The sequence below is a fragment of the Canis lupus genome, chromosome 5 (genome assembly GCF_048164855.1).
Source record: "Canis lupus baileyi chromosome 5, mCanLup2.hap1, whole genome shotgun sequence".
NCBI classification, from domain to species: Eukaryota; Metazoa; Chordata; class Mammalia; order Carnivora; family Canidae; genus Canis; species Canis lupus.
The window spans coordinates 72,080,858-72,104,692 of record NC_132842.1 but is presented as its reverse complement, the minus strand read 5'-3'; the positions used below and the strand labels follow the sequence as shown (position 1 = coordinate 72,104,692).

General features: G+C 46.9%; 1 protein-coding gene across 4 annotated transcripts in view; it reads right to left on the bottom strand.

The window, feature by feature from the left end:
• Positions 1-808: 808 nt before the first annotated feature.
• The window catches only part of MECR (mitochondrial trans-2-enoyl-CoA reductase), a 30,730-nt gene continuing 7,703 nt past the window's right edge, over positions 809-23,835 (bottom strand). For 2 of the 4 annotated variants that reach the window (XM_072827452.1, XM_072827454.1), the window contains exons 2-10: positions 18,227-18,324; positions 17,639-17,770; positions 10,222-10,365; positions 7,483-7,585; positions 6,326-6,428; positions 5,284-5,357; positions 2,846-2,906; positions 2,619-2,691; positions 809-1,170 (exon numbers count right to left, since the gene is read on the bottom strand). In XM_072827452.1, the coding sequence (XP_072683553.1) occupies positions 1,010-1,170; positions 2,619-2,691; positions 2,846-2,906; positions 5,284-5,357; positions 6,326-6,428; positions 7,483-7,585; positions 10,222-10,365; positions 17,639-17,770; positions 18,227-18,324 (949 nt within the window). In that variant the 3' untranslated portion in view covers positions 809-1,009. Of the gene's footprint in view, positions 1,171-2,618; positions 2,692-2,845; positions 2,907-5,283; positions 5,358-6,325; positions 6,429-7,482; positions 7,586-10,221; positions 10,366-17,638; positions 17,771-18,226; positions 18,325-23,688; positions 23,799-23,835 lie in introns of those variants that run through there. The other 2 variants (XM_072827455.1, XM_072827453.1) reach the window with 2 other exon arrangements.

The following is a 23,835-nucleotide window of genomic DNA, read 5'->3' as shown; positions in this document are numbered from 1 at the left end:
ATTTTTTGCTCTGGGTGAGTAGATCATAAGGCAAACACGAAAGAGTCACATAATTCAAACTCTTTCCCTTGTCTGAATAAAGCTATTCATTTTCAGAGCTCACTTTCAAGCTTCACGTCAGGAAGGCTCCCCTGACCACAGGCCTAGGACAAGACCTCAGTGATGTTCTCATAGCACTTCACACACGTTTAACGAATCACGATGGCAGTTATTGTGCCAATAATGCTGGATTTAATGCTGAGTTTCTCAACAGCAGCACTATGGATATTCCGGGCTAGATAATTCTTTGTTGAGGAAGGCTTTCTGTGTACCACAGGATATTTGAGCAGCATCACTGACCTTTGCCCACTAGATGCCAATAGCACCCTCTCAATTATGACTTAAAATGTCTCCAGACACTATCGAATGTCCCCTGGGGGTAAAATGACTTCAGGCTGAGAAGCACTGGTGTAACAGCCATCTCCCCAGGCATTCCATAGGGTGGTCCAGCCACCTTGGCTCCTCAGCTTGGCATTGACTCTCCTGTGTAGTTGATCCTCCTCCTGCCACAGGCTGAGCCACACACCACCACCCAGAATGAGTCAAAGCTTCCTTTTTGTTCCTCTGTGGAGAGCCTGAGGGTGGAGATTGCATCCTACTGGCTCTTTTATCTGCCAGTGCCCACCCTTCCTTTGCTTTCAGGGTGGTCAGGAAACCATCACCGGGGTACAAGTGGAGGACAGGCAAGGGGCCTTTTTAGGGCTGGGAAATGGCAGGTGCACAGTGAGGGTCCTTCTTGACAGGGATAACTTCTATTGGTTTATATGTGTTTGTTTTTAGGAAGTTCAGACTTTATTAGATACCCTGGGGCTGGCCCTGGGGGAAGCCTTGGCTAGTTTCACAACCCGCCCAGTCGGAAGTGACAATGAGGAAAGGTCAGCCTGGGGAAGGCTGAGAGCCCTGACTAAGGGGCCGGAAACCAGTCCTGCTGATCCATGTCCCCTCCCAACTCACTCCAGCTCCTCTGCAATTAGCACATGGTGAGAATCTGCTTCGAAGACACGAAGGGCTGCATTGAGGCTTCCAAGGCACGCTCGTAATCCTGCAGTGGGACCTCGGAGCAGGCGGGCGCTGTGAGCTGGCCTCGGCCGATGAGACCGCACAGCGTGAGGATCAGCTCCTTGAACTGGGCTGTGGGAAGGTGGAGGAAGTCAGACAGGAGTGTGGCGGCAGGGCACGGCAAGACGACCATGGGCCACCCCAGGTAGTGGAGGTTGGTGCTAAGCTCTAGGAACGCCTTGAGAGCCCAGGTTTGACCAGGGATAGGGAGGCTGTGGAGGCAGCCTGGTCCCTGGTGGGGTAGGACAGAGAAGCATGGGGAGCAGCCCCAGGAGCTGTTGGAAAGGCCTGGAAAACCAGGCCTGTGTGCACACCTGCCTTCCCCACCAGCTTACCAGTTGTGAGGGCTCAGACCCACAGAACCTGACTGGCGTGGAACCCAGAGTCCTGCATGGTAGGAGGGGCAGGATTACTTTGAGGCAGGGCAGACAGGAGAGGCACAGGGAGGGGGTGGGTGTGCCTGGCATGTCAGCTGATGTGGAACAGATGAGCTTGCTCAGGGAAAGGAGCTTTCCTTAAGCACCCAGGACTCCCTTAGAACCCCATAAGTTGAGGTACCCAGTATCCCCTCCCAGGGTCGGCCTCCTCTGTGGTCCAGGAGATGAGAAATGAAGGCCTTGGCTGAGAAATGTTTTTTCGTAAACATAATTTTTTGCAACATTCAAATCTAATCAGAGGATACTAATCTAAACAGAGGATACTCTGTTCAGAATGCTTTGGTGGCTCTTCACTTGCCTTTAAGATAGAGTCTGAGCTCCTTAAGAAGGGTTGTAAAACCTTTCATAATCTGGTCACAAACTCTCTGTCTAGGTCCCCAATCTCTGTGATGGGCTTTTGCATAAGTTACTTTTTTGGCTTCAGACATGCCACTGATACCACCACTTTCCTTCCCTTCACTTGGCTACTTCCATGTGATTCTTCAGTCTCAGCTTGTGGGGGTCACACTCTGGACAGCCAGTCCTTCAGGAGAGGAAGGATAGTGTCCTGGCTCAAGTTATGGAGTCAGAGACTAGTTTATATCCTGGCTGTACCACTCCCTAGGTGGGGTGACTGGGCAAGCTACCTAACCACTCTGAACCTCAGTTTCCTGCTCTATCAAAGGCTAACAATATCTAGACAGCTATGATATTTAAACTGAGACAGAAGTTATATAACTTGTCCAGGTCCCATGGCTAGGCTGGGTTGGAACCTGTCACCAGTGACGGTAGGAGCAAGAGCGCTGGCTCTAGAGTCTTTTCTCTTTACATGGCTGTCTTCTGTGGTAGCCTTCCCCACTGGCAGCTGCTTAGGATGGGGACAGTGTCCACCTTGTTCACTGCTGCCACCCCTCTACCCCAGGACTAGCCCCATGTACCTAGTACCTATTTGCTAACTGCAGCTGTGGCTAGAAGCTATTTTTCTTTAACCTGTCGTGGCACTGGGGAGCCAATCCCCTCTCTAGGCCTCAAGGCGCTGGTCACTTCTGCAGTAGGCGCTGCCCTCTTGTGTGACCCTTGGTGATGGGGCCATCATCCACTCACCTGGACTGTGATCCTTCTTCCACTGGGACAACCAAAAGCCTCGAAGTTTGAGATCCTTAAAAATGAGCTGGCTCTGTGGACACAAGAAGGATGAACTGGGGCTCTGAGGGCAAGTGCTTCAGGTGCTGCTTGAGGTACAGGTTCCCCCCCAGGGACACAAGCACCATGTGGGTCTGGGCAACTGGCGTCCAGGCCTGTGTGCACACCTGCCTTCCCCACCAGCTTACCACAGAAGCTATGACGGGCTGCTTGGCCATTCCCCCGTAGGTCACCATGGTTCCCCCAGGCCTAAAGAGTCCAGAGAGAACAGAGTGGGTGTAGGCAGAGACAGAGCCCTTTTCAAATCTGCCAAAACACTTCTGTTCCAACCCTGGTTCCTGAACCTTGCTCTCAGAATCCTTGGGAAGGTTTCAAAAACTGCAGACTCCGAGGCCTGGCCCAGACCTAATGAATCAGGAAGGATCTCTATTCAAGTCATCTGACAACCCCCCTCCTGCACCCCCTACCAGATGACATGGGATATTTAGCCAGAGTTGGGAACCCACTGATCTAATCACCCAGTCGGGCTTGGATGAAGTGTGGCAAAGAAGTGTGCTCTACTAAGGAAAACTCAAGACCTGAGTTTAGTCTTGGCTCCCTTCCACTCCTGGATGTGCAGCCTTGGGCAGGGCACAGACATTGGCGCAGACCTCTGCTCTCATCTGCCCATGCTCATTTGAAGGATCAGTGAGATGAGGTAGCAGCTATACACTTAAGGAATGGTGTGGATGGGGTAGAGGACAGTGGGTGACTGCCGTGTAGGAGGGGCCTCACCAGGACCTGCTTTCTGACACCCATATCCACCCCCATGGTCAAACAAGAGAGGCTCAGATAGTTTTTAAAAAATGAATAAACTAGGACTTCCCAGGCTCGACTTAACCTCTATTCCTCTCCCCACTCCCTGGTTCTTTAGGAGTTTGCTGATCCAGGATGATGGCAGGTGTGTGCGGGGTGCTGTGCTTTGTGAACAACAAAATGGAAGAAGCTGCCATGTGAGGCAGGTGACTCTTTGTCTGTGAGGCTGGTGGGTAGTTTGGTCTTAAGTTCCCTTCAGCTAATAGCTGTTCTAGAAAGTAGCTTCTGGGGGGATCAAGCCCCCCATCCCATACCCCTGTACTTATTCTAATCAGAAATGTTCACTGGGTGTTTTCTGGGTGCCAGGCACAGGTCTGAGCACTTCCATGTGCAGTGGCTTGGTGAAGCCTCAGTGTAACCCCAGGGCGGGGGGAGTACTTTTATCACTCTCACTTTATAATGAAAAAACCTAAGGCCACTTCTTAACCTGTGTAGCAATTTGTGCCTTACCTCGGTGTCCCTGGACTAACCTTCTGAGGCAGAAAGGGTTTATATCCTCCATGTCTTATACACAAGGAGACTGAGGTCTAGACTATTTTTCACGTATTGCCTAACTTTCCACAGGCCCACAGCTAATAAGTAGCAGAGCTGGGACTTTGGGACTCCAGTGCCTCTGCTTAGCACTCTAGGTCAAGGCTTCCTCCTATAGTGAGTGCTGTGGGTATGGCAGGCTGCCACAGAGCATGTCCGACTTGGGTGGAAGAGGTGTTCTCAGGAGTCACAATAACTTGGGGGTAAAGCCTGGCCCTCCACCTTCCCAGACCTTGGGGCAAGGTAATTACCCTTTTGGGGCCTTCTGTTAATGGGGATGCAAATAGTATCCCTCGCCTGGGGTCGTCAGGGGTTAACACAAGCACTCTGCAGAGTCTGGTGCAGGGGTAAATGCTCAGTGATTGCTATTACAGCTCTCTGACTACATGACCCATCTTCCCATCTAGCCTGTGAATTCTAGAGAGCCTCCTTGGCGTCTCAGCCATCTCTGTACTCCATAGCTGTTGAGTGCTAGCAAGTATGTATCAACTGATGTTGAGGGAATTCCTGCTTTAGTTGGGAGGCATCCTTTCAGGTACTCTTCAGCTCAAGAAGTTTATGTTAACAGAAAAAACAGTGGAAGGACAGGCACTGTTAATATTGTCAACAATGCTCATCCACACCGCCCCCCCCCCCCCCCCGGTTGGGGGATGATAGGTAACCTTTGTGCTTAATTTTTCCTTTGTATTTTTTTTAAAGATTTTATTTCTTAAGTAATCTCCACACCCCATGTGGGGCTCAAACTTACAACCCTGAGATCAAGAGTTACATGCTCCACTGACTGAGCCAGCCAGGTACCCCATCCTTTGTACTTTTACATGCTTTCAAAATGTTTTGTAACAGCATAATTTTACCTTTAAAATTAGAACCCATTTTTAAAAGCTAATAAAAAAATTTAAAAGCTGACAAGCTAAAAAAAAAAAAAAAAAAAAAAAAAAAAGCTGACAAGCTATGACTAAGTGACTTTTTAAGATGCCCCTAAGTTATGAATCCTTTACCTATATCCCTATCACAAAAACCTTAGCTATCTACTTTTGGGGTCCCTAGGAAAAACAAAGCAGATGGATCTCTCGATCATCTATAAAGGAGGAGGCTGAGAAGGGAAGTGCCTGATAACTGGGACAGGACTGGGGTCCCAGTTTCCTACTCAGGGTTATGCTGACTTGGTCACTTGACAGTCCTCCTAGCTAAAGGTGTGGAGAGCTCTGGCCAGCTGGGCCTGCAGGGCCGAGGGACTTACGCTAAGTGTCGCAGCAGCTCTGTGGAGCTTTTCCCGCCAACACAGTTGAGAGCAAGCCGAGGCTGGGGCATATCCTGGAAAATAAGGAACCTGCAATGAGGGAGCTACCACTGTACACATGGGGTTTAAAGCTTGCCACAAGCCAGCACTTCCTGGGCCCAAGTGTTGTGTCACAGGGAACGAGGGGAGAAAATGGGATGCCTTCAAACTTGGCCCAAAGAGGACCTTTGCTTTATCAACTTAATTCTGTTATCTGTTTTAGAATTTTGTTCAAAACTCATCTCTGGGAAGGAACAGATGGAGGGCATCTACTTTCCTTTTTGAAGGACTTCAGTTCCCCCGAGGGCACCTCTTCTCTGCACTTACAACTCAGTTAAAGTTGGAGGTGTTGATCTCTTGCTTCAGAACCCTTCTTAAGAGGCACGTGTTCTCAAGTGAGTGTGTGTGTTCGGTCACCCAGGGTTCAGAGGAAAGAGGCTGAGATACGGTCTGGTCACCTATTGGGTGTGCTGGGGGTGGAGGTTCTGGAAGGTTAAGAGATTGTGACTTCAGAGAGCCCTGACGCCACCACTTCTGTCTTCTGCCCTTGGTGAAATCCTTGATCTCTTCTGAGTCTTGGTTTTCTCATCAAAAAGAGATAGCACCTACTTTGTAGAGCTTTTGAGGGGATTATCAGATACAGTATAAGAAGGATGTTTGGAGATGCTTTCCTTTCTCTTCCTTTGCTGTGCTTCAGGTCCCCGGGGTCCTCCCAGCTCGGAGATTCACACCGGCTGCGAGGACTGAGGGGGAGCACTACATATATTCAAACCTACACATCATCCAGAGTTTTTTGAACTTTGTCTCTCCTGCCTCCCTCATAGCACCTGGGCCCTTAATGCATGCTGTCACCTGGCTGAGGGAAGGGGCTTTATCTTCCACATGGAGACAAAGGGAGGATTTGGAGAGGAGCAGTGGGGCCAGTCCCAGCTTATCTAGCAGGTCAACTTTCTCCAGGGAGATGAGCATGGAATGAAGGCACAATGCCCGTCATCCTAGGTACCTTAAAGAAGTTTTTCATCTCATGCTTTCTTAACTCCTCTTCTGTGAGAACATGCTCGGCCCCCAGACTCTTCAGTCTATCAGTCAGCTCCTGGAGGTCAGGTCTAGAAACCAAACACAATCCATGGCCTTTGGTCACACCTGCTGGCTCTACCACAGGCTCCTAGGACCCCTATGCCACAGCTGTGAGAACACGAGTTTCTCTTTGTGGGAAGCTGGGATTGAGTGTAAGCCAGGCCTCACACAGGGGCTGGCTACCTGATTTCATCACACTCCAACCCCTCTGAGCCTCAGTTTCATCACTGGCATTACAGGGTGATTTCTACAGCCCTTGCCAGCTCAAAGGTACAAGAAACTATCTGGCCCAGGGAAAAGTCATTTCACTTCCTGACTTTTTTGTCTACTGAAACAACAAACTTCATTTCCTTTCGCCCACACTTTTCAAGGAGCTCTTCAGGGTGTTGTACAAACATACTCCAGCCCAGGCGTGGCTCTGGGTCTCTTTGGCCAAGGCAAACAGGGTAATTTTTGTTAACACAACTGAGGGGATAGGGAAGGGAGGAGAATGTCAATTCTCTTCCTAAGACTGGACTTCCATGACAGATGTAGCCACGTTCATTGACAGTGAGGCTTAAGGCAACTGGATAGTATGGTGGAAAGAGGACGAGCCAGGGAGCTAAGTCTGTCACTGACTTGCTATGTCTTTTTTTTCTCTGAAACTTGTTTTCTCACTGTGAAACAGAAATGACAAGCCTGCCCCATCTCCTTCACATCATAGTGCAGTTCAAAGTGCCACACAGATGCAGGGGGAGAAAGGGCCCTGGGTTAGACAGTTCACAGTAGGAATAACACAGCTTTGGATGTTCCTAAATACGAACTGTGGCTTTGAAACCATGGGTTATCACAAGTCTCACAAAGTCTTCAGCAAGGGTCAGATCCACCTCCTTCCTGCCCTCCCTTTACATTTGGGATGTTCATCACCCTACAGCCAGAGGCCTCCTGGGCCTTTCTTGCAGCTGACATCTGTCAGCAATCTGTGTCACTGCGGAGGAGGACTGCTTATGCACATGCGCCACCTGGTGGAGATGGGGGCGCCTGTGGGGATGCCGTGTGGAAAGGCTCAACCTGCGTGCACTGGGATCAGGTCTCCCCACGCACCTGTCTCGGACTACATTGATGGTCCTTAGGCCTAGGGCTGCGGCGATCTGGATGACTGCTTGCCCTACTCCACTGTTGGATGCATTCTGGATGACCCAGTCTCCTGTGGAGCCAGGAAGAGACCCAAGTCAAGCCCTGGAGACCTGTAACAGGTCAAGTGCTTCCTACCTGGGGTTCTATTATAGAGCAAGAGAGAGGTGTCCTCAGGCTTGAAATGACCCACGACCTGGCTGTTGAGCCTTCTCAGATCTTGGGAGTGTTGCTTATTCTTCTCCCAATGCCCTTTCAACCCCAAATTCCACAACATCCATGGTGCCTCCCATGACTTGGCAACTCAGAGTCCATGCTGTAAGTAATTTAGATCCACTGTGTAAATCATTTTATATCTTTCATCATCTTCTTGATTTTTATGTCCTCAAATCTCTGCTTAGGTTATTTTCCATAGTTTGCAACATTTCCCTCTTTTTTCCTTCGTTTTGAAGTCCTATATACCCTTTGAAGTACAGCTCAGGCGTGGCTTCCTTCCCATCTCCCCTGTGTGTTCCCCAGTGCTCTGCAGGTGGTGTCCTATCTTGTACTTGGTTTTGGATAGGTCCATTTCTAGCAAAAGCCTGAAGCTGGCAGCTTCCTGAGGGCATGGCCATGTCTTATTCCCCCTTTGTGCTGCTTCCTACAGGCACATTGCCTTGAAATGAGATTAGAACTGTGCTAGAGAAACCTGCAGCCCCAGAAACAGGGTCCTACAGGTAGTCTGTGGTCAAAACCCGGGCCTGGCTTTGGAAGTAACCAATGGGGAGGCAGCATTGCATGCTGGGGAAATGTGGGCTCTGAAATAAGATGGACCTCATGTGAGTACCAGCTGCCTGACTGTAACATGGGACAAGTCATGACCTCAGTTTCCTTCTCATAAGACAGGAATCCTGGGAGCACCAATCAGAATGCTCCTCATTAGTCAGATGCCATTGTGTTCAGGAAGGTGCTGTCATTTCTGAAATGCTGTCTGAAATGCAGGGATCTGGTGCTACAGACAGGGGAGTTCCTAGAAGAAGAACACCCATTCTCTGTATCCAGGCATCAGCACACAGATTGTCACCCATTAGTAGGTTATGAAATCAACCTAGTGGGTTGCAAACAGAATCTTTTTTAAGTTAAAATTCCAGAAAATAGAATTAAAAAGAACATGGTGCGCACACATAGTAAGGATAAATACTGCTCTGTGAAACTTTGGTTTCCATTACACGTATATATACACATACACATATACATACATACATATACACACACTCATATGTACTTATGTATTGGATTATAAGGTAGACTATAATTCTCATTATGGGTCAGTATGACAACTTAGTATAACACTGATCTAGCCCAGGCCACACCTGCCCCAAGGCAGGCAAGTGGAGAGATACACCATGAGTACCTGAGGTGGGGTGGTGTCAGAATGCCCTGATTCCAACTGCAGCCCAAATCAGACGTGGCCTGAGCAAATGAGGAGCAGGTGATCAAAATGCCTCCTGCACCAGGACTTGGGCAAGGGTCTCTGGTCACCTGCTGGCTTTTTCCACCAAAGGCTCCAAAGACCGCTTTGGCACAGCTGTGAGGACCTACATTTCTCTTCATAGGAAGCTGGGACTGGTTTTTAGCCTGCCTCGAGCAGTAGTGGCTACCTAAGCTTATTGTGCTCCAACATCTCCGCTTTAGTTTTGTCATCCGCATGGCAAACCTCCAACAATGGGGATGAACCCAGCCTCCTGTCCGTGGGAGGTTAATTGTGAGGTGGGTTCCATGAGGGTCTTTAGAGGCCCCCTCCTAGGAAGACTGAGCCTTGCTAGCCCACAGTAGTAACCAGCCTTCCTTGGCTTTTCTGTCTTCTGTCTTGCTGTGCCCGTCCCCTCACTACTTCCTAGGATCACCTTCCCTGTGAACCATCCACCTTCAGTCCTAGTCTCAGGCTCTGCTTTCAGAGTCCCCTGAATAGAACACCGGGTTTTGTCATTTCCTTGCTAAGTGATCTCACGTAAACAATTTCCTTCTCTGGACCTCAGTTTCTCCATTTCTGAACAGGAAGAGTGATAAAGTAGCTGCTAGTTACTGTGCTGTATGCCAGGCGCTTGCTGAGTGTCACGCTGCAGGTTCTCTGTTAACTCTCACAACCCTTACTCTCCATCTGATGGGTGACAGATCTGATAATCTGAGACAGGTCAGTTCCCAGTGAGAGGTGAAGCCGGGATTTAGACCTAGGTTGTCTGCCTGGGGCCTGAGCTCTCAACCAATGATAACACCCTCACTGCACTGCTTTGAAGGTTTGATGCAGTTGCTGGGGTAATGCACGTAAAGGCACTTATGTGAACTAGAAAGTGTCATATGAATGCTGAGTGGAATTACGAAGTTCAGCATTTTACTGAAAACACAGGCACTGTGTCTATCTTGTCTGGCTTTGTATTTCAGAGCTTAGCACAACTCCACACGTTTTTGCTGAATAACAGAATTCCATCCCAAGCTCTAGGGAATGCAGTCCTCCAGCGGTTATCCAGAGTGTTCTCCCCATGAGGTTTCAGCATGTTTTCTAGGAACCAAGCTAACAAAGCAAAAGCAACAACCACACACTCACCCAGGTTAGCAGCCCATCTTCCTCTCAGCTCCTTCCTGGTAAGTTCCTATGGTCTCAGGATCTGGATTTGGGTCACGTCCCAGCCAGGAAATCCCGGCCTGCTCCCAGTACCTGTGGGTTCCTACCTGGCTGTAGCTGCTCAAAATCCATCAACATCCTGTAGGCTGTGCAGGGATTGACACCCAGGGTGGCAGCACTCTGAAGAGGGATGTCACTTGGAACTCCGATCAGTGCTTCCTCACTGAACACAGCCTCGGTCCGCCAGGTTCCTGAGTCAGGGGATGAGTCCAGGCTAGTGAGAAAAGATCCCTCTCCACACCTGGCCCCAGATCACCTTCCTCAGTAAACTGGCACCAAAGACATCAGCCTTCAAGTAATACTTGGAGAAAAAATAATATCTTGAAATCCTTTTGAATCTCTGTGAGTCCTCATGATAGTTCTATAAAGTAGATTTTGTTATTCTCACATTAGTTACCATTAGATGTAGCTTATGTTACCCAGCAGGTGGCAAAGGATCTGAAACTATTGGACTCTGAGGAACATCATGACATGGGCAAGAGAAGCTGTGAAAGCCCCCATTTTCCTACTCGGTCCTCCTTTTCCTCATTGAGGGCAGGTTGACTTGGGTGGTATTGTGGGAAAAAGCATGAAAGTAGAAGTCAAAGGCCTAAGTTTGGGACCTGATTTTGCTGTTCTGCTAGTTGAGCAAATTCCTAAGTCACTGAGTTTTGGTTACCCTAATATATGAGTGACACTGGCAAGAAGAACCTGACTGGCCTCCTCCAAGAGTGCTACACAAACCAAATGACAGAAGGTAAATGACAAATGCCTGTAAACTGGAGAGAAATGACCATTAACCTCCAGCCCACATTCTAGTGGCAGACAAAATTGTAAAATGTGAGTGTGAGAAGGCTCTTAGAGCACTGAACACTGAGTTTAACCTCCTTATTCAACAGGGCAGGAAACCAAGAGAGTGACTTGCCCAAAGTCACCTGGCCAATCTGGGCTGCCCCTTCCATCTATAGATACTTAGCCAGGCACTTGAATAGCACAGATGCATTCCTGCCTTTTGCAGAGCTTTGTTCCAGTGGAGAACAGGTGAAAAACAGACAAGCAGGTACAGTAACTACAAATTATAAAGGCAGAAAGTAATACTGGGGAGAATTACTTGAGATGGGGGTCAGGGACAGCATCTCTGAGGAGATGCAGGCTAAGAGTTAAAGGATACAGATGCCAACCATTCAAAGACTACATCAAGAACATTCTAGGGAAAGGAAAAAGCATATGCAGAGGCTCTGAGGCAGGACAGAGGATGGACCTGGAGGATACACACTGCTGGGCAGAATGATGGGAAGACACACCTGGGCTATGGCTAAAGTGGCTTGGGCTAGAGGAGCATCACTCAAACTTTCAGGATCTTGACCCACAGTAACCATGAGTTTTGGTACATTCACATATATAAATATGTTAACATACACATACATATACATAAAACAGAAACGAAAGCTTTAGGGAACAATATTTACCCTACTATGTATAATGCAAGATTCTATTTTGACTGATTTTAGTAAACAACAACAAAAAATGCTGTTTGTAGCCCCCTAGATCAATTTTGCTAATGGGTTACAACTGGCAGTCTGACAGGTGCTCACCCATGCAGGTGGGATCCTGTATAAAGCAGAGGTGAGGAGGACAGACTTGGGGGTCAGACAGACACAGATTTAAGCCTTGGTTCCACCATATACTCACTAGGTCACCTTAAAGAAACTGTTTGGAACCTTGCTGGCTCAGTGTCAGGGCTCCTTGGCCTATGCCTCCAAAGCTCTGGAGTGTGTGCACCTACCTAGTTGCTGGGATTCTAACAGTACCCTGGCACCACATGGTCAGGCATGGGGAGTAGGAGATAGCCTTGATGACTACTAACTGTGCTGTAGGAGGGGAGAGACGATGTGGGCTTTAGAAGGACCAGGTAGTGGAAACAGGAGGCAGGGACACACTGTTAAGGGCTGCATCAATCCCAGAGTAGATCTGTGGCTGAGAAAACAAGACACTGAAAAATTGAAGGGTTCCTTTGGAATCTAGGAGGTACCTGGGCATTCTCTGGGCTCCACCTAGCCTAGTTTTCAAATCCTCATTGTCATCTTCATAATCATAGCCCCCATTCATTTTAGCCAAATATGTGCCATGTATCTATTCTGCACCAAACACCTAGTGTAGGGCTTTCTATGCATGCAATTAGGGGTGTTTTCTAATTCCCCTTAATGGCAGGACAATGGAAATCCAGCCTTTGACATGAATTTCTGGGGCTTGGCAGTCCTTAATCCTCTTCTCAAGAGAACCTGGGATGGGGGCAGTACCCATGGTCAGCCCCAAGAACTTTCAGGGTTTTAAAGTAGAAATCCTTAGACTTCAGAATGGGGGACCTGCTTAAAAACCCCGGCTCTGCCAGTCATGATTTGTGTGACTTAGAATTATCACTTCACCTTTTTTGGCACTCATGTCATAGTGTGAAGATTACAGCCTTTATACAGACTATCATTGTGCCTAGTACATAGTAGATGCATAATGTCCCTTGGTTTCCTTTATTGACCCTAATTCCCATGCCATAGTTGTCAGGACTCCCGTTCCTCACCCCTGTGCAACTGACCCTTAATCATTTCTACCACCAAATACAGGGTTCGGCAAACTACGGCCAGGCCAAACCTGGCTCACCACTTGTTTTTGTAAACCAAGTTTTATTGGAACAAAGTCATGCTCACTTCTTATGTATTGTCCATGGCTGTTTATGATGGCAAAGTTGAATAGAGGCAGTATGGCCTGCAGAGCCTAAAATATTTACAGGTTGGCTCTTTAAGATAGAGTTTGCTTCTCCCTCTGTGTGTCTGCCTCTCTCTGGGTCTCTCATGAATAAATAAAATCTTAAAAAAAAAAAAAAAAAAAAAAGGTTTGCTGACCCTGATCTAATGCATACAGAAATTTAGTTTGTCAAAATTGTTGTATGTCTTCCCTCAGTTGAGCTGCATGAGTGAGTTGGGATGTGCCAGGCAATGACTTAGCTGCCCTGCAGAGATGAGGAAATAGACTCGAAGTAGCTGTGGCTTCAACAAGCTCACCCACGGGGGTGGAGTGAGATTCCCAGGCTGCTGCTCCTGCTCCTGCCCCATGCTGCCTCGGGAGGGTTTTGAGTTTTTCCAATGAGAAAGTCAGTCCATACATTCTCTGGTCCAGTCTCCCTGGGGACTGGACGCATGTAGGGAAAAGCTGGCTCTGGGCACAGCTTGAGCTTCATGGCTCAGTACCACGAAGGATGACCAAGGTCTTGCCAGTTGAGGACTGATGTGTTTAATGACGGTCACTCTTACAAAACTGCAGCCCTTACCAGAAGAAAGACCATATCTGTTCACTGCTGCCTTCCAGAGCCCTGCACACAGCAGACTCATGAAATCCTTGCTGAATAAATGGAGTCGATTATAGTCCTGGCCATTATAAAATCCTCATGCTCTTTGGCAACTGGTAGGAAAGACTTACCTTTTGTCCAGGGAGAAATCCCTGTTCTGGCTGACACCACCACCTCCACCCATGCAATTACCTGCTCCCCTGGCAGATGCCCCTCATTCTTCTCTTCAAATCTAGTGATTTGGCTTCTGTTCCTCTGTTCCTGTCTTCTTGGGTCCTATGGCACTGCCTTGTTCAGACCCTTCTCGTGTGAAGCCCAACTGTTTAGCCACCTCCTTACTGGCTTCCTGCCTCCACCCTCTGCCTTTCCAAAGCATTCTTTGCACTGCTAAAGTCTGGTCCACTCATTCTTCTTAATTCTTCCTTGGGCTCTCTCTGACCATAGATGTGAGCCCTCCATGACTGGATCCCCTCCTACCTCTACAGCCTCATCTCGCGTCTCCCTCAGGCCAGCTGGGACCTAGCCAAACCCCACTACTGCAGTTCTGACAGTGCCATGCCTTCTCCACCACTGCACCTTTGTACACGCTGCATTTCCTGCCTGGAAGCCCTTCCTCACCTAGCCCACTGGCTGTGCTTCTACTCAGTCTTCCAGACTGAGTTCAAGCACCACTTCTTTGGGAAGCCCCTCCTAATACTTCCCAAGATGGGGGCTCTTGCCTTTGTGTCCACCTTTTCCCATAGCCCTTACTAGAGTGTATTGTGTTAAGCGTTGTCTTTTTATTCCTGGGTTCCCCATCCCCAGCCAGCTTGGAGGGCAGAGACTGTCTGCCAGAGGCTGGCTCAGAGCACCAGTCCCTATCAATATGGTGAATCCTGCTGCTCTTGGGTCTGTTCAAATGTCTAGGCTCTTTCACTGCCAGGTAGGGCTGCAGGACAGAGTGGATCTATCCTTGGCAGCTTTTCTTTTCTTTTTTGGTGGGGGGAGGGGAAGAGAGAGAGAGTGAGAATCCCAAGCAGGCTCCATGCCCAGCATGAAGCCCGACACACAGGACTTGTTCTCACCACCCTGAAATGATCTGAGCCAAAATCAAAGAGTCAGATGCTTAATCGATTGAGCCACCCTGGTGCCCTCTTGGCAGCTTTTCTGATCTCAGAGAAGAAAAGACCTTCTTTTTTTTTTAAATTTTATTTATTTATGATAGGCACACAGTGAGTGAGAGAGAGAGAGAGAGGCAGAGACACAGGCAGAGGGAGAAGCAGGCTCCATGCACCGGGAGCCCGATGTGGGATTCGATCCTGGGTCTCCAGGATCACGCCCTGGGCCAAAGGCAGACGCTAAACCACTGCGCCACCCAGGGATCCCAAGAAAAGAGCTTCTAATAAACTTCTCTTACTATTTTTTCCTATCTGGTACCTTTTTCTTTCTAGAACTGCTCCTTCCTAACCACTGAGGTTGTTAACTGCCAGCTCCCATCCTCTAAACCATAGGGGTGGGCAAGACACTCAACTAGGACAAATGGAATGGCCTAGCCCCACGCTCCTGGTGGTTCTAAGCCATAAACATCTTTGCCGCAAGCATTTCTGCCATATAACTCATTAACCATAAGGTAATTTTGCCGTAAAAAGTTAAAAAAATATAACTGGTTGACAGTTTGGTGTGACAGTTTGTTGATTTCATCTACTGGTTGACAGTTTGGTTTCATTTCTCCATTGACACAATCCTCTCATTTTATACTATATAAACTGTAGCCCTCATAACGGTCTATACAGTAGGACAGTTTTGAGCCCACATTTCCCAGAGAACTTTAGAACCTATATCAACAGAAATGTGACAATATGCCAAAACCAGACAATGGTGCAAAGGCTTTCACAACACAATACAAAGCCCAGTTATAAATGTGCATCCTAGTATTTGGAAACTGATACTTCTCTTAAGGAAGAAATTTTAGCAAAAAAAAAGCATGATACTGATTCAGGAGACAAATCAACAAGCACAAAAAATTTTATGATACTAGGAACAAAAGACTTTGAAAATAAATGCTTAGGTACATTTTGTGGATTCATGAAATAAAATCAGTATTTGTGCAGTATTGCCAGACATCTACACATTTTGAATTTTCTCCAACATTTTTATTTGCAATAAGGTCTTTTTAATTTTGTTACTAATTTTTCATGTTTCATGATGTCCTTTTTAATGAACATTCCTCTTTTATTTTTCATGATTTTATCTTTTACAGCAAAGTTGCCTTATGGCCAATAGTTATGCTGCGAAAATGCTTGCAGTGAAAATGCTTATGGTGACAGTGCTGGACATAACGGCTCAGGAATGAACAAGGACTCAGGCAGGGTCAGTCAGTCTTCCTACCAAATGGATATGGCTGTGCTGGACAGATTGTGTTCATTCGTTTGTTCTTAAGATGATGCAAACCTCAGGTTGGTGGTGGCCATTTATGAAAGGTCAGTTTGAATCTCAGCTCTACCATTTATTGGCTGGGTGACCTTGGGCAAGTTGCTTAATATTTTACACTTGCCTCATATCTACTTCTTGTGGGAATGACTGAGTTAATATATACAAAGTGCTTAGAACAGTGCCTGATGCAAAGGGAGTAGACAGTAAATATTTGTTGATGCTATTACATCACTATATGGGGAGATTCCATCTGAGAACTAGTGAGAACAACAAAATGAGCCTGATATCACTGGTTCCTGGATCCAGCTGTGCCTGAAGCCTTCCAGTTGTTGTACTTCCCAGAAACCAATTAACTTTTTTTATAAACCAAGTTTGAGTCAACTATCTGTAAATTATAACCCAAAGGATCCTAATACTGTAGTGTAGCAGGAAAAATAGTGGCAAAAGATTTTGATGGGCTCTTTTTCAGTTTGCTGTTTGAATTTGGGCAAAGGCTTTTTCCCAAGCTTCAGTTCCTTATACATCTAAAGGGTTGGATATTGTCTTCCCTGCTTCCCTCTCGTGGTTGCTCTCAGGATCCTTTGTATAATGTTTGTGCCTCAAAAACTGAAATGCTAAGGAATAAAACTCACCAATGACTCCTTACTATATATCAAAGAGGATCCTAACTCCTTAGCTTGGCTTTTGCAGAGCTACCCCATCTGGCCCCACTACCTCTATAACCTTTAATCACTTAAGTGGTCCTCTCCCATGTACAAATCCTCTGCTGAGGCTACACTGGATTTCTCATTTTCCAAACTCACTTTTGTGTCTTTGCTCATTTTGTTTCCTACAAATGCAGATTTCTGGCTCATCTCCATCTAACATAATTCATCCATTGAAGGTCCATGCCAAATAAGTCTCCTCCACAAACCCCTCATCCTTCCTTAAGACTGTCTATCTCTCTCACATTTGCATTCACACACAGAGGAGCCAGAAGTGTCCTCTGCTTCCTGTGAACTTGTAATAAATCCTTTATTGAGATTGCTAGCTTGGAGATTTCTTCAATTATATATATATTTTTAAAGATTTTATTTACTGGGACGCCTGGGTGGCTCAGCGGTTGAGCATCTGCCTTCGGCCCAGGGTGTGATCCTGGAGTCCTGGGATCGAGTCCCATGTCGGGTTCCCTGCATGGAGCCCGCTTCTCCCCGCTGCCTGTGTCTCTGCCTCTCTCTCTCTCTCGTGTGTCTCTCATGAATAAATAAATAAATCTTAATTCATGAGAGACACATAGAGAGAGAGGCAGAGAGACAGGCACAGCGGGGAGCCTGATGTGGGACTGGGGCTTGATCCCAGGACTCTGGAATCACGACCTGAGCCAAAGGCAGATACTCAACCACTGAGCCACTCAGATGCCCCTCTTCTATTAGATTTTAACCTTCTGGAGAGCAAGGGCTATCTTTTTTGGGTTTCCCACTGTATCTTACAGCAGGGATGTAGGGATTCAGAGAATCACAGCTCTGATCAAAATGCGCCCAAAAAGATGAGATAGCAGGTCCACCACCTCCAAAGTGGAAAAAACACAATTTCTGCTCTCCTGTTCTGCTCTTGTTCCTACTGGTGGTGGGTATATGAACTCAATAATAAACCCTGCATTGCTTAGTTACACTGAGCCAAAGAGCAAACATTTCCAGTGTGAGTGAAATACAATCTGGAATAATGAGAGGCTGCAGACACCTGGAGCAACTTACCCAAACCGGCATTTGCTGGAATCACCCAGTCTCCTGGCTTCACCCCAGTCACACTGCCGCCCACTGCTACCACCTGTCCAACGCCTTCATTCCCTCCAACAGCAGGCAGCTTGGGAAGGAGGCCATAATTTCCTAAGGGAGAAGAGCACAGTGTCACCTAGTGAAGCTTGAGCAGTGAAAGAGCAGGAACTTTGGAGTCAGATCTAAGCCCAATCTGGGCTCTGCCTTTGACTTGCTGTGTAACTAACCAGACTCTCTGTGCCTTAGCTTCTTCATCTGTAAAGGGGATAATATTTTTTTTAGCGTTCATGGTTATTATGGGGATTAGATAATGTATGAAATGAGCCCAGCACATCACAGGCACTCACAGTGGTTGGTTTACTCCCCACTGCAATTTTCCTAACTCTCAAAAAGCCTCACATTCCAGAGAGGGGAGGCCAGAGAGGGCTCATAGTCTGCAGATGGCTCATCTGGAGAGCAGCTGCTGCTAATCACAGGAATTTCACACCCACACCTGAGGAAAGATGAAAACGAGGTGGCAGCTAAGCAAAAAAGCCAATTAACATAAGCCACAGAAACCAAGGTTACCTTGGATCATATTTATGTCAGATGGATTGATAGGGGCCGCCAGCATCTTCACATGGACGTCTGATCCGCCCACAGCAGCCAGCTCCAGGTTCTTCAGCCTAACACAAAGCCAAAGAGAGATGTTAATGTCACCCAGGCTAGACAGGGTGTCTTTTGCTCAAATCATCTCCCCAAAGTAGGTCAGTCAGCAACATTTTTGAGCTGCCATTGTGTCCAGGAATTGGGGTTGTTAGAAGAGAGAAAGGTGCTACAGGGAATTAGCACAGGTTATGGGTTAATTGTCTCATTAACTGCACGTGGAACATCTCTAGTGCCTTCACAATCCCACTGCCCACTCTATGACAGAAACTAGTGAACCTTCTGCTGGCCAGGATTAGCCTTGTGTTCTCCAAAACTTGCTTATCCCAGTCACCTGGTGTGCTTACTAATAATGCAGATTCTCAGGCCCCAGCTCTGACCTACTGAGCCAGAATCTCAAGATAAGGAAGGGGCAGCCCAAGTAGTTCTTATAGACAGCTGTAACTGGGACACTCTGGGCTAGCCTATCTGTTCTCTGCTTTTTATTTTATTTACATATCTGTTAGTTATAGAGTGGGTGAGGGAAATAGAGAGATGCCCAAGTAGTTCAGAAATAACTCCCTGGGTGTCTCTGATTTGCCCCCTGGGTGAGAATCCTGGTCTGTCAGAAGGGATGTTGGATGGACAGCTGAGTCTTAGGTATGCAGCCCCATGACACGATGGCTGTGTTGCAATAGGCAAGTTTCTTCCCAGCTCTAGGCCTTTCTCCATTTGTAGAATGGTGGGAGGCGATGGTCGTTTGGGCTTGCTCACTGCCAACAGCTTCTCCTGTTTCAGGTGGGATTTCTATGTGGTAAGGCTCTGCTCACAGTGGGCCCTAAACACCATGGAATTAATGTACACTAGAACTTTGGTTAATTGGTTAAACCTGCTGAAGGGCTTTTGTGGAGCCCTGGTGACAAGGTCCATGTGTTGTTTTTGTTTTGTTTTGTTTTTTATAAAAGGAGACCTTCCAACCAGAAAATACTTATTGGTATTTCAGACCAGCAGTCCTTGTGACTTTTTAATGACCAGAGAGACTTTCTTTCTCCATACCAAGACTTCACATTTGCACTGTTTCCCTATGCCCAAATGTACTGGTTAAGTAATAACTCTCCTCATTTTTAGTTAGCAACAGCACATGTAAGTGCCACACAGAGGTTTTTAGCATCAGGCCACAGTGTCAGTGAACTAGGCTGATGTAATTCTATCCACTTCTGGCAGAAATCTGACCTTTTAATTATACCTGAGGCTCCATTTGGGGTAAAAGTGTGATTTTCAAGAAATGTCTTGTACTAATAGTAGTGACAATGGCGGCAGGTATTTATGAGGTATTTGTCATACATCAGGTCCTGCACTAAGGGCTTTAAATACACCATCTGATCTAAGCTATAACTCTCTTGTGAGGAAAGTACTGGTATTCTCATCCTGTCGAGTAGGAAATAGAGGCTCCTAGAGATTATGAAACTTGCACAGGATAAGGTAAGTGGTCAGTGGCAGAGCTTCCTTCCCTACTTTCAAAGTCAGCACTCTGATTGTGCTCTGCATGAGAGCCTGAAATTAGCCTGAAATTTCCAGTCCTGAAATTAGTCTGGGAATCCCCCGACTGTCTACAAGGACCCCTGGGGATCTAAGGACCCCAATCTAGGAATCCCTGTACTGGATCATGACCAAAGTAAGGGAGGCCATGCCTCGCCACGACTGAGAGCTGCAAAAAACCTGAAATAGAAACACTCTGTACAGTAAATAGTTAACTAGGAACGAGTTATGACCAAGGCAGAATAAAGAAAGGGCTCTTCTTGTTTAAGTAACTGTTAAGAAATGTATGCATTTATACACAGTTGGAGGAGGGGAGTCCTTGTAATAATAATAATCATAATAACTACTGTTTGAGCGCTTACCACTGAGGCACTCTGCTAAAGTACTTTCCATGCCAGCTTTCTGCCATTATTCTGATCTTATGGGTGAGGAACAAAGGCACAAAAGAGGCAAATAGCTTGTTCAAGGCCATCAGAAGTAGTAAGTGGCTGATCTGATTTGAACCTGGCAGTCTGACACTAGAGAAGCCAGCTGGTAAGGGGCTAAGCGGACCAGGCAGAGGGTGGTAAGATGAGCACCAGCCTGGAGTGGTGTGTGGGTGTGATCCTTGCTGGACCTGCCTGGGGAGATGGAGAGGGGTGAACGGCTCCCCAGTCTCCCCAGCAGGTGGGATAGGGAGCCATCAACGCGACAGTGATGTTTCTCTGTGAACACATTGAAGTCTGCATCCTAAAGAAAAATCTGCCCAGAGCAAATGGACTGAAGACTAGCTGCCCCTTTATATTATCTGTACTGCTTTTCTCTTACATTTTGACAAGTAATCAGTTTTTCTACAAGCTGACAAAGTCCATGTGCTTAAGCTACTGAAAGACATTTTATTTCTGCACATTTTCTGCATTCTCTCCCCTCAGCCCAGAATTTCTTTTCTATAGCTTCTCCACAAAGCGAGAAATTCAATTCACCCTTTAAGACATCATCTAACCCTCTTGGTCCTGAAAAAAATCCCTTGCTCCATCCTCAGTACTCTTGTTACACAGAAGGGGTGACTATACCATTTAAGACTAACTTATATGAATTTTTTGCTGTTTATGAACTCTTTTCATACATTCCTTTCAATTGATCACAAAAGGCCTAAGTTCACATTCCTTTTCCAAAACTCTGCAGGTGAGATGTACATCAAGAGTTCAGAACCATGTATTATCTACAACCCCCTATGGGGGTTGGGGCAGCCCTCTGTGATCAGACCCATTGTTTTTGCAGCAAAATGTATGAATATTCACACTGAGGGGGATGAATAATGACCACATAAAAACTTCACAGTAGATCAGGCTTTCCCTCCAAATGAGTTGTGAAACAAAAGAAATCAAAGTAGAACTGTCAGTTTACAGAACTTTCTGGATTTTGGAGTTGCAGATTCCAACTTGGATTTGGATCCAGGTCTTTTCAGACTCCGTTCAGGGCCCTTTTCACCTCCCTGTGTCTTATAGCCACAATGTGCATGTGTGTTGGCTCCCCAACTTGGCTATGAGCTCCTGAAGGGCAGAGAACTCTTAGTTGTACCTCAGTGTTTTGCAGTGCCTGGGACCAAAGCAGCGCTCAAGAATGCTTCCTGATGAAATTACCCAACTTTCCTCCCTACTGAGAAAACGTGGCATAAAGTGCCAGCCAGGGCAGCCCTGGTGGCGCAGTGGTTTGGCTCCGCCTGCAGCCTTGGGTGTGATCCTGGAGACTCAGGATCAAGTCCCACATCGGGCTCCCTGCATGGAGCCTGCTTCCCCCTCTCCCTGTGTCTCTGCCTCTTTCTCTCTGTGTCTATGAATAAATAAATAAAATCTTAAAAAAAAAAAAAAAGTGCCAGCCATTTTAAGGGGGTGGGGGCAGGGAGAGGCTCGAGCCATAGGGAATTAGCTGTTGAGGCTTATACTCTTCTTCCTGGTTCCGGGCTGTTTAGGAAAAGAACTTTTTTTTTTTTTTTTTAGGAAAAGAACTTTGAAGGATGGGTACAAATAGAAATGGAGATTGTCTTTAAGAGAGTTTGGTCTAAGGAAAAACCCATGGCTCTTTTCCTCACAGGAAAGTGCGGATCAGTTTTGCGGTAAATCAGTTTAAAAATCTAGATGATAGGGCAGCCCTGGTGGCTCAGCGGTTTAGTGCCGCCTTCAGCCCAGGCCTGATCCTGGAGATCCCGGATTGAGTCCCATGTCAGGCTCCCTGCATGGAGCCTGCCTCTCCCTCTGCCTGTGTCTCTCTCTGTCTCTCATGAATAATAAATAAAATATTAAAAAAAATAAAAATAAAAATCTAGATGATAAAAAAAAATAAAAAAAATAAAAATCTAGATGACCATGGTCAAGATGGGAATACTGGTGTAGGAGCATGGGTTTGAATCCTGCCTTGGTCATTTACCAATTAGATAAACCTCAAAATACTCATCTGTGAAAGGGGAAGAACACGAGAACCCGGCTCTCAGAATTGAATGAGTTAATGTACATAAAGCACCTGATACACAATAGATGCTGAAGAGATGTAAGCTGTTAACAGTGGCAAGAATGTCCAAGGAATCCTTTGGAACAATTAGCTGGCTATCCCTTTGAAAAGAATCACTGTATCACAGAAAGGAAGACAGTACCTTTTTGTAAAACTCAACGAATATTTTACTGACAGTCGTACTCAGTGTCAAGTACCCTGCCAAGGGGTTTAAAGATAAAATCTGCGTGGGAGCTTGACTTAGGTGGTCACTGCGAGAGGCACCCCCCGAGGCAGGCTTGGGGTGCTATCCCTGACTGTTTAAGTGGCTGGTGGGAGAAAATGCTGGATTAACAACTGGGCTTGAATGAATGGTACCTTCATTCAATGAAGAATGGTACCTTCATTGGGGCTTGAAGGATAAGCAATTTACTGGGTGGACTGAAGGAGGAAGGCAGGCTTTCTTGCTAGAGGGAATGGCAAAGAATCTGACTTGATAACTGGCCAGGCAGTAGGTGCAGTTTGGACAGGAGCCATGGGAATGGAAGGGATTTTATAACCTGGAGTCTCTTAAACAAGAAATGGCATTGATGTCACTTGGTGACAAACTCTGTGTAGGGGGAGGGGGAAGTCTTTGATGGCTCCTGGGTTTCTGGTGGAGGCAACTAGATGTTGACACAGGGAGGAAGGAACAGTGGCTTGGAGTGGGGCGGAAGGTGTTATATTTGGAGCTTGAAGTCCTGCAGTATGGTATGGGGCAGAGGGCACTCCAGGCTGTGAGTCAGCTGTGTGTGGCTGGAGTCTGGGCAAGCAGATCATCTTACTCTGGCTGAACAATTAAATGACAACTCATGCTGACAGTTTACTAAGCTCCAGGCGTTGTGCTTAACATTTTATGTATATATATGATGCTGTTTAATCCTCAAAACACCTATCAGGAGGGTGTTATCATCCCAATTTACAGACAGGAAACTGAAGCTCAGAGGAGTAATGTGTCTTAGGTAAGACTCTTAGTAAGTGGCAAAACGGGATTTTAAGCTTGACTCTGAAGCACAGACTGTTGAATGCTAAGCTGGCCTCCTTTGCACTGTTTGCCCAATTCCCATCCTGAGAGATAGTATCAGGTATTCTCTGCGGCAAAATACGTTTGAGAAATGCTGCCTACTAATCGCCCTTTCTAAGATTCAGGCTGTGCTGCCTACTAATCGCCCTTTCTAAGATTCAGGCTGTGCATCAGAGTCACAAAGGCTGGGAGAAGTCATCCAGGGAAAAAGCCCATGTGGTTCTGTGTAATTCAGAGCTTCTAGAGTTAACTAAGCTGGGAACACTATTTTCATAGCACACTAAACAAACGCCTGCCCCCAGGCAGCAGTTTGAGAAACCCAGCACTGGGCTACAACCTGCTCCCAGTTCTCTTCTCTGTCTTCTGGATAGCCTAGCTTCTCTGTGCTGCCTGAAATTCACAGCAGTGGGAGGGAAGGAGAGTCGAGCAGGGATGAGGGTCTAGGAGATGGAGTTGAAGCTGCGAACACAGGTGGGCGAGGGCA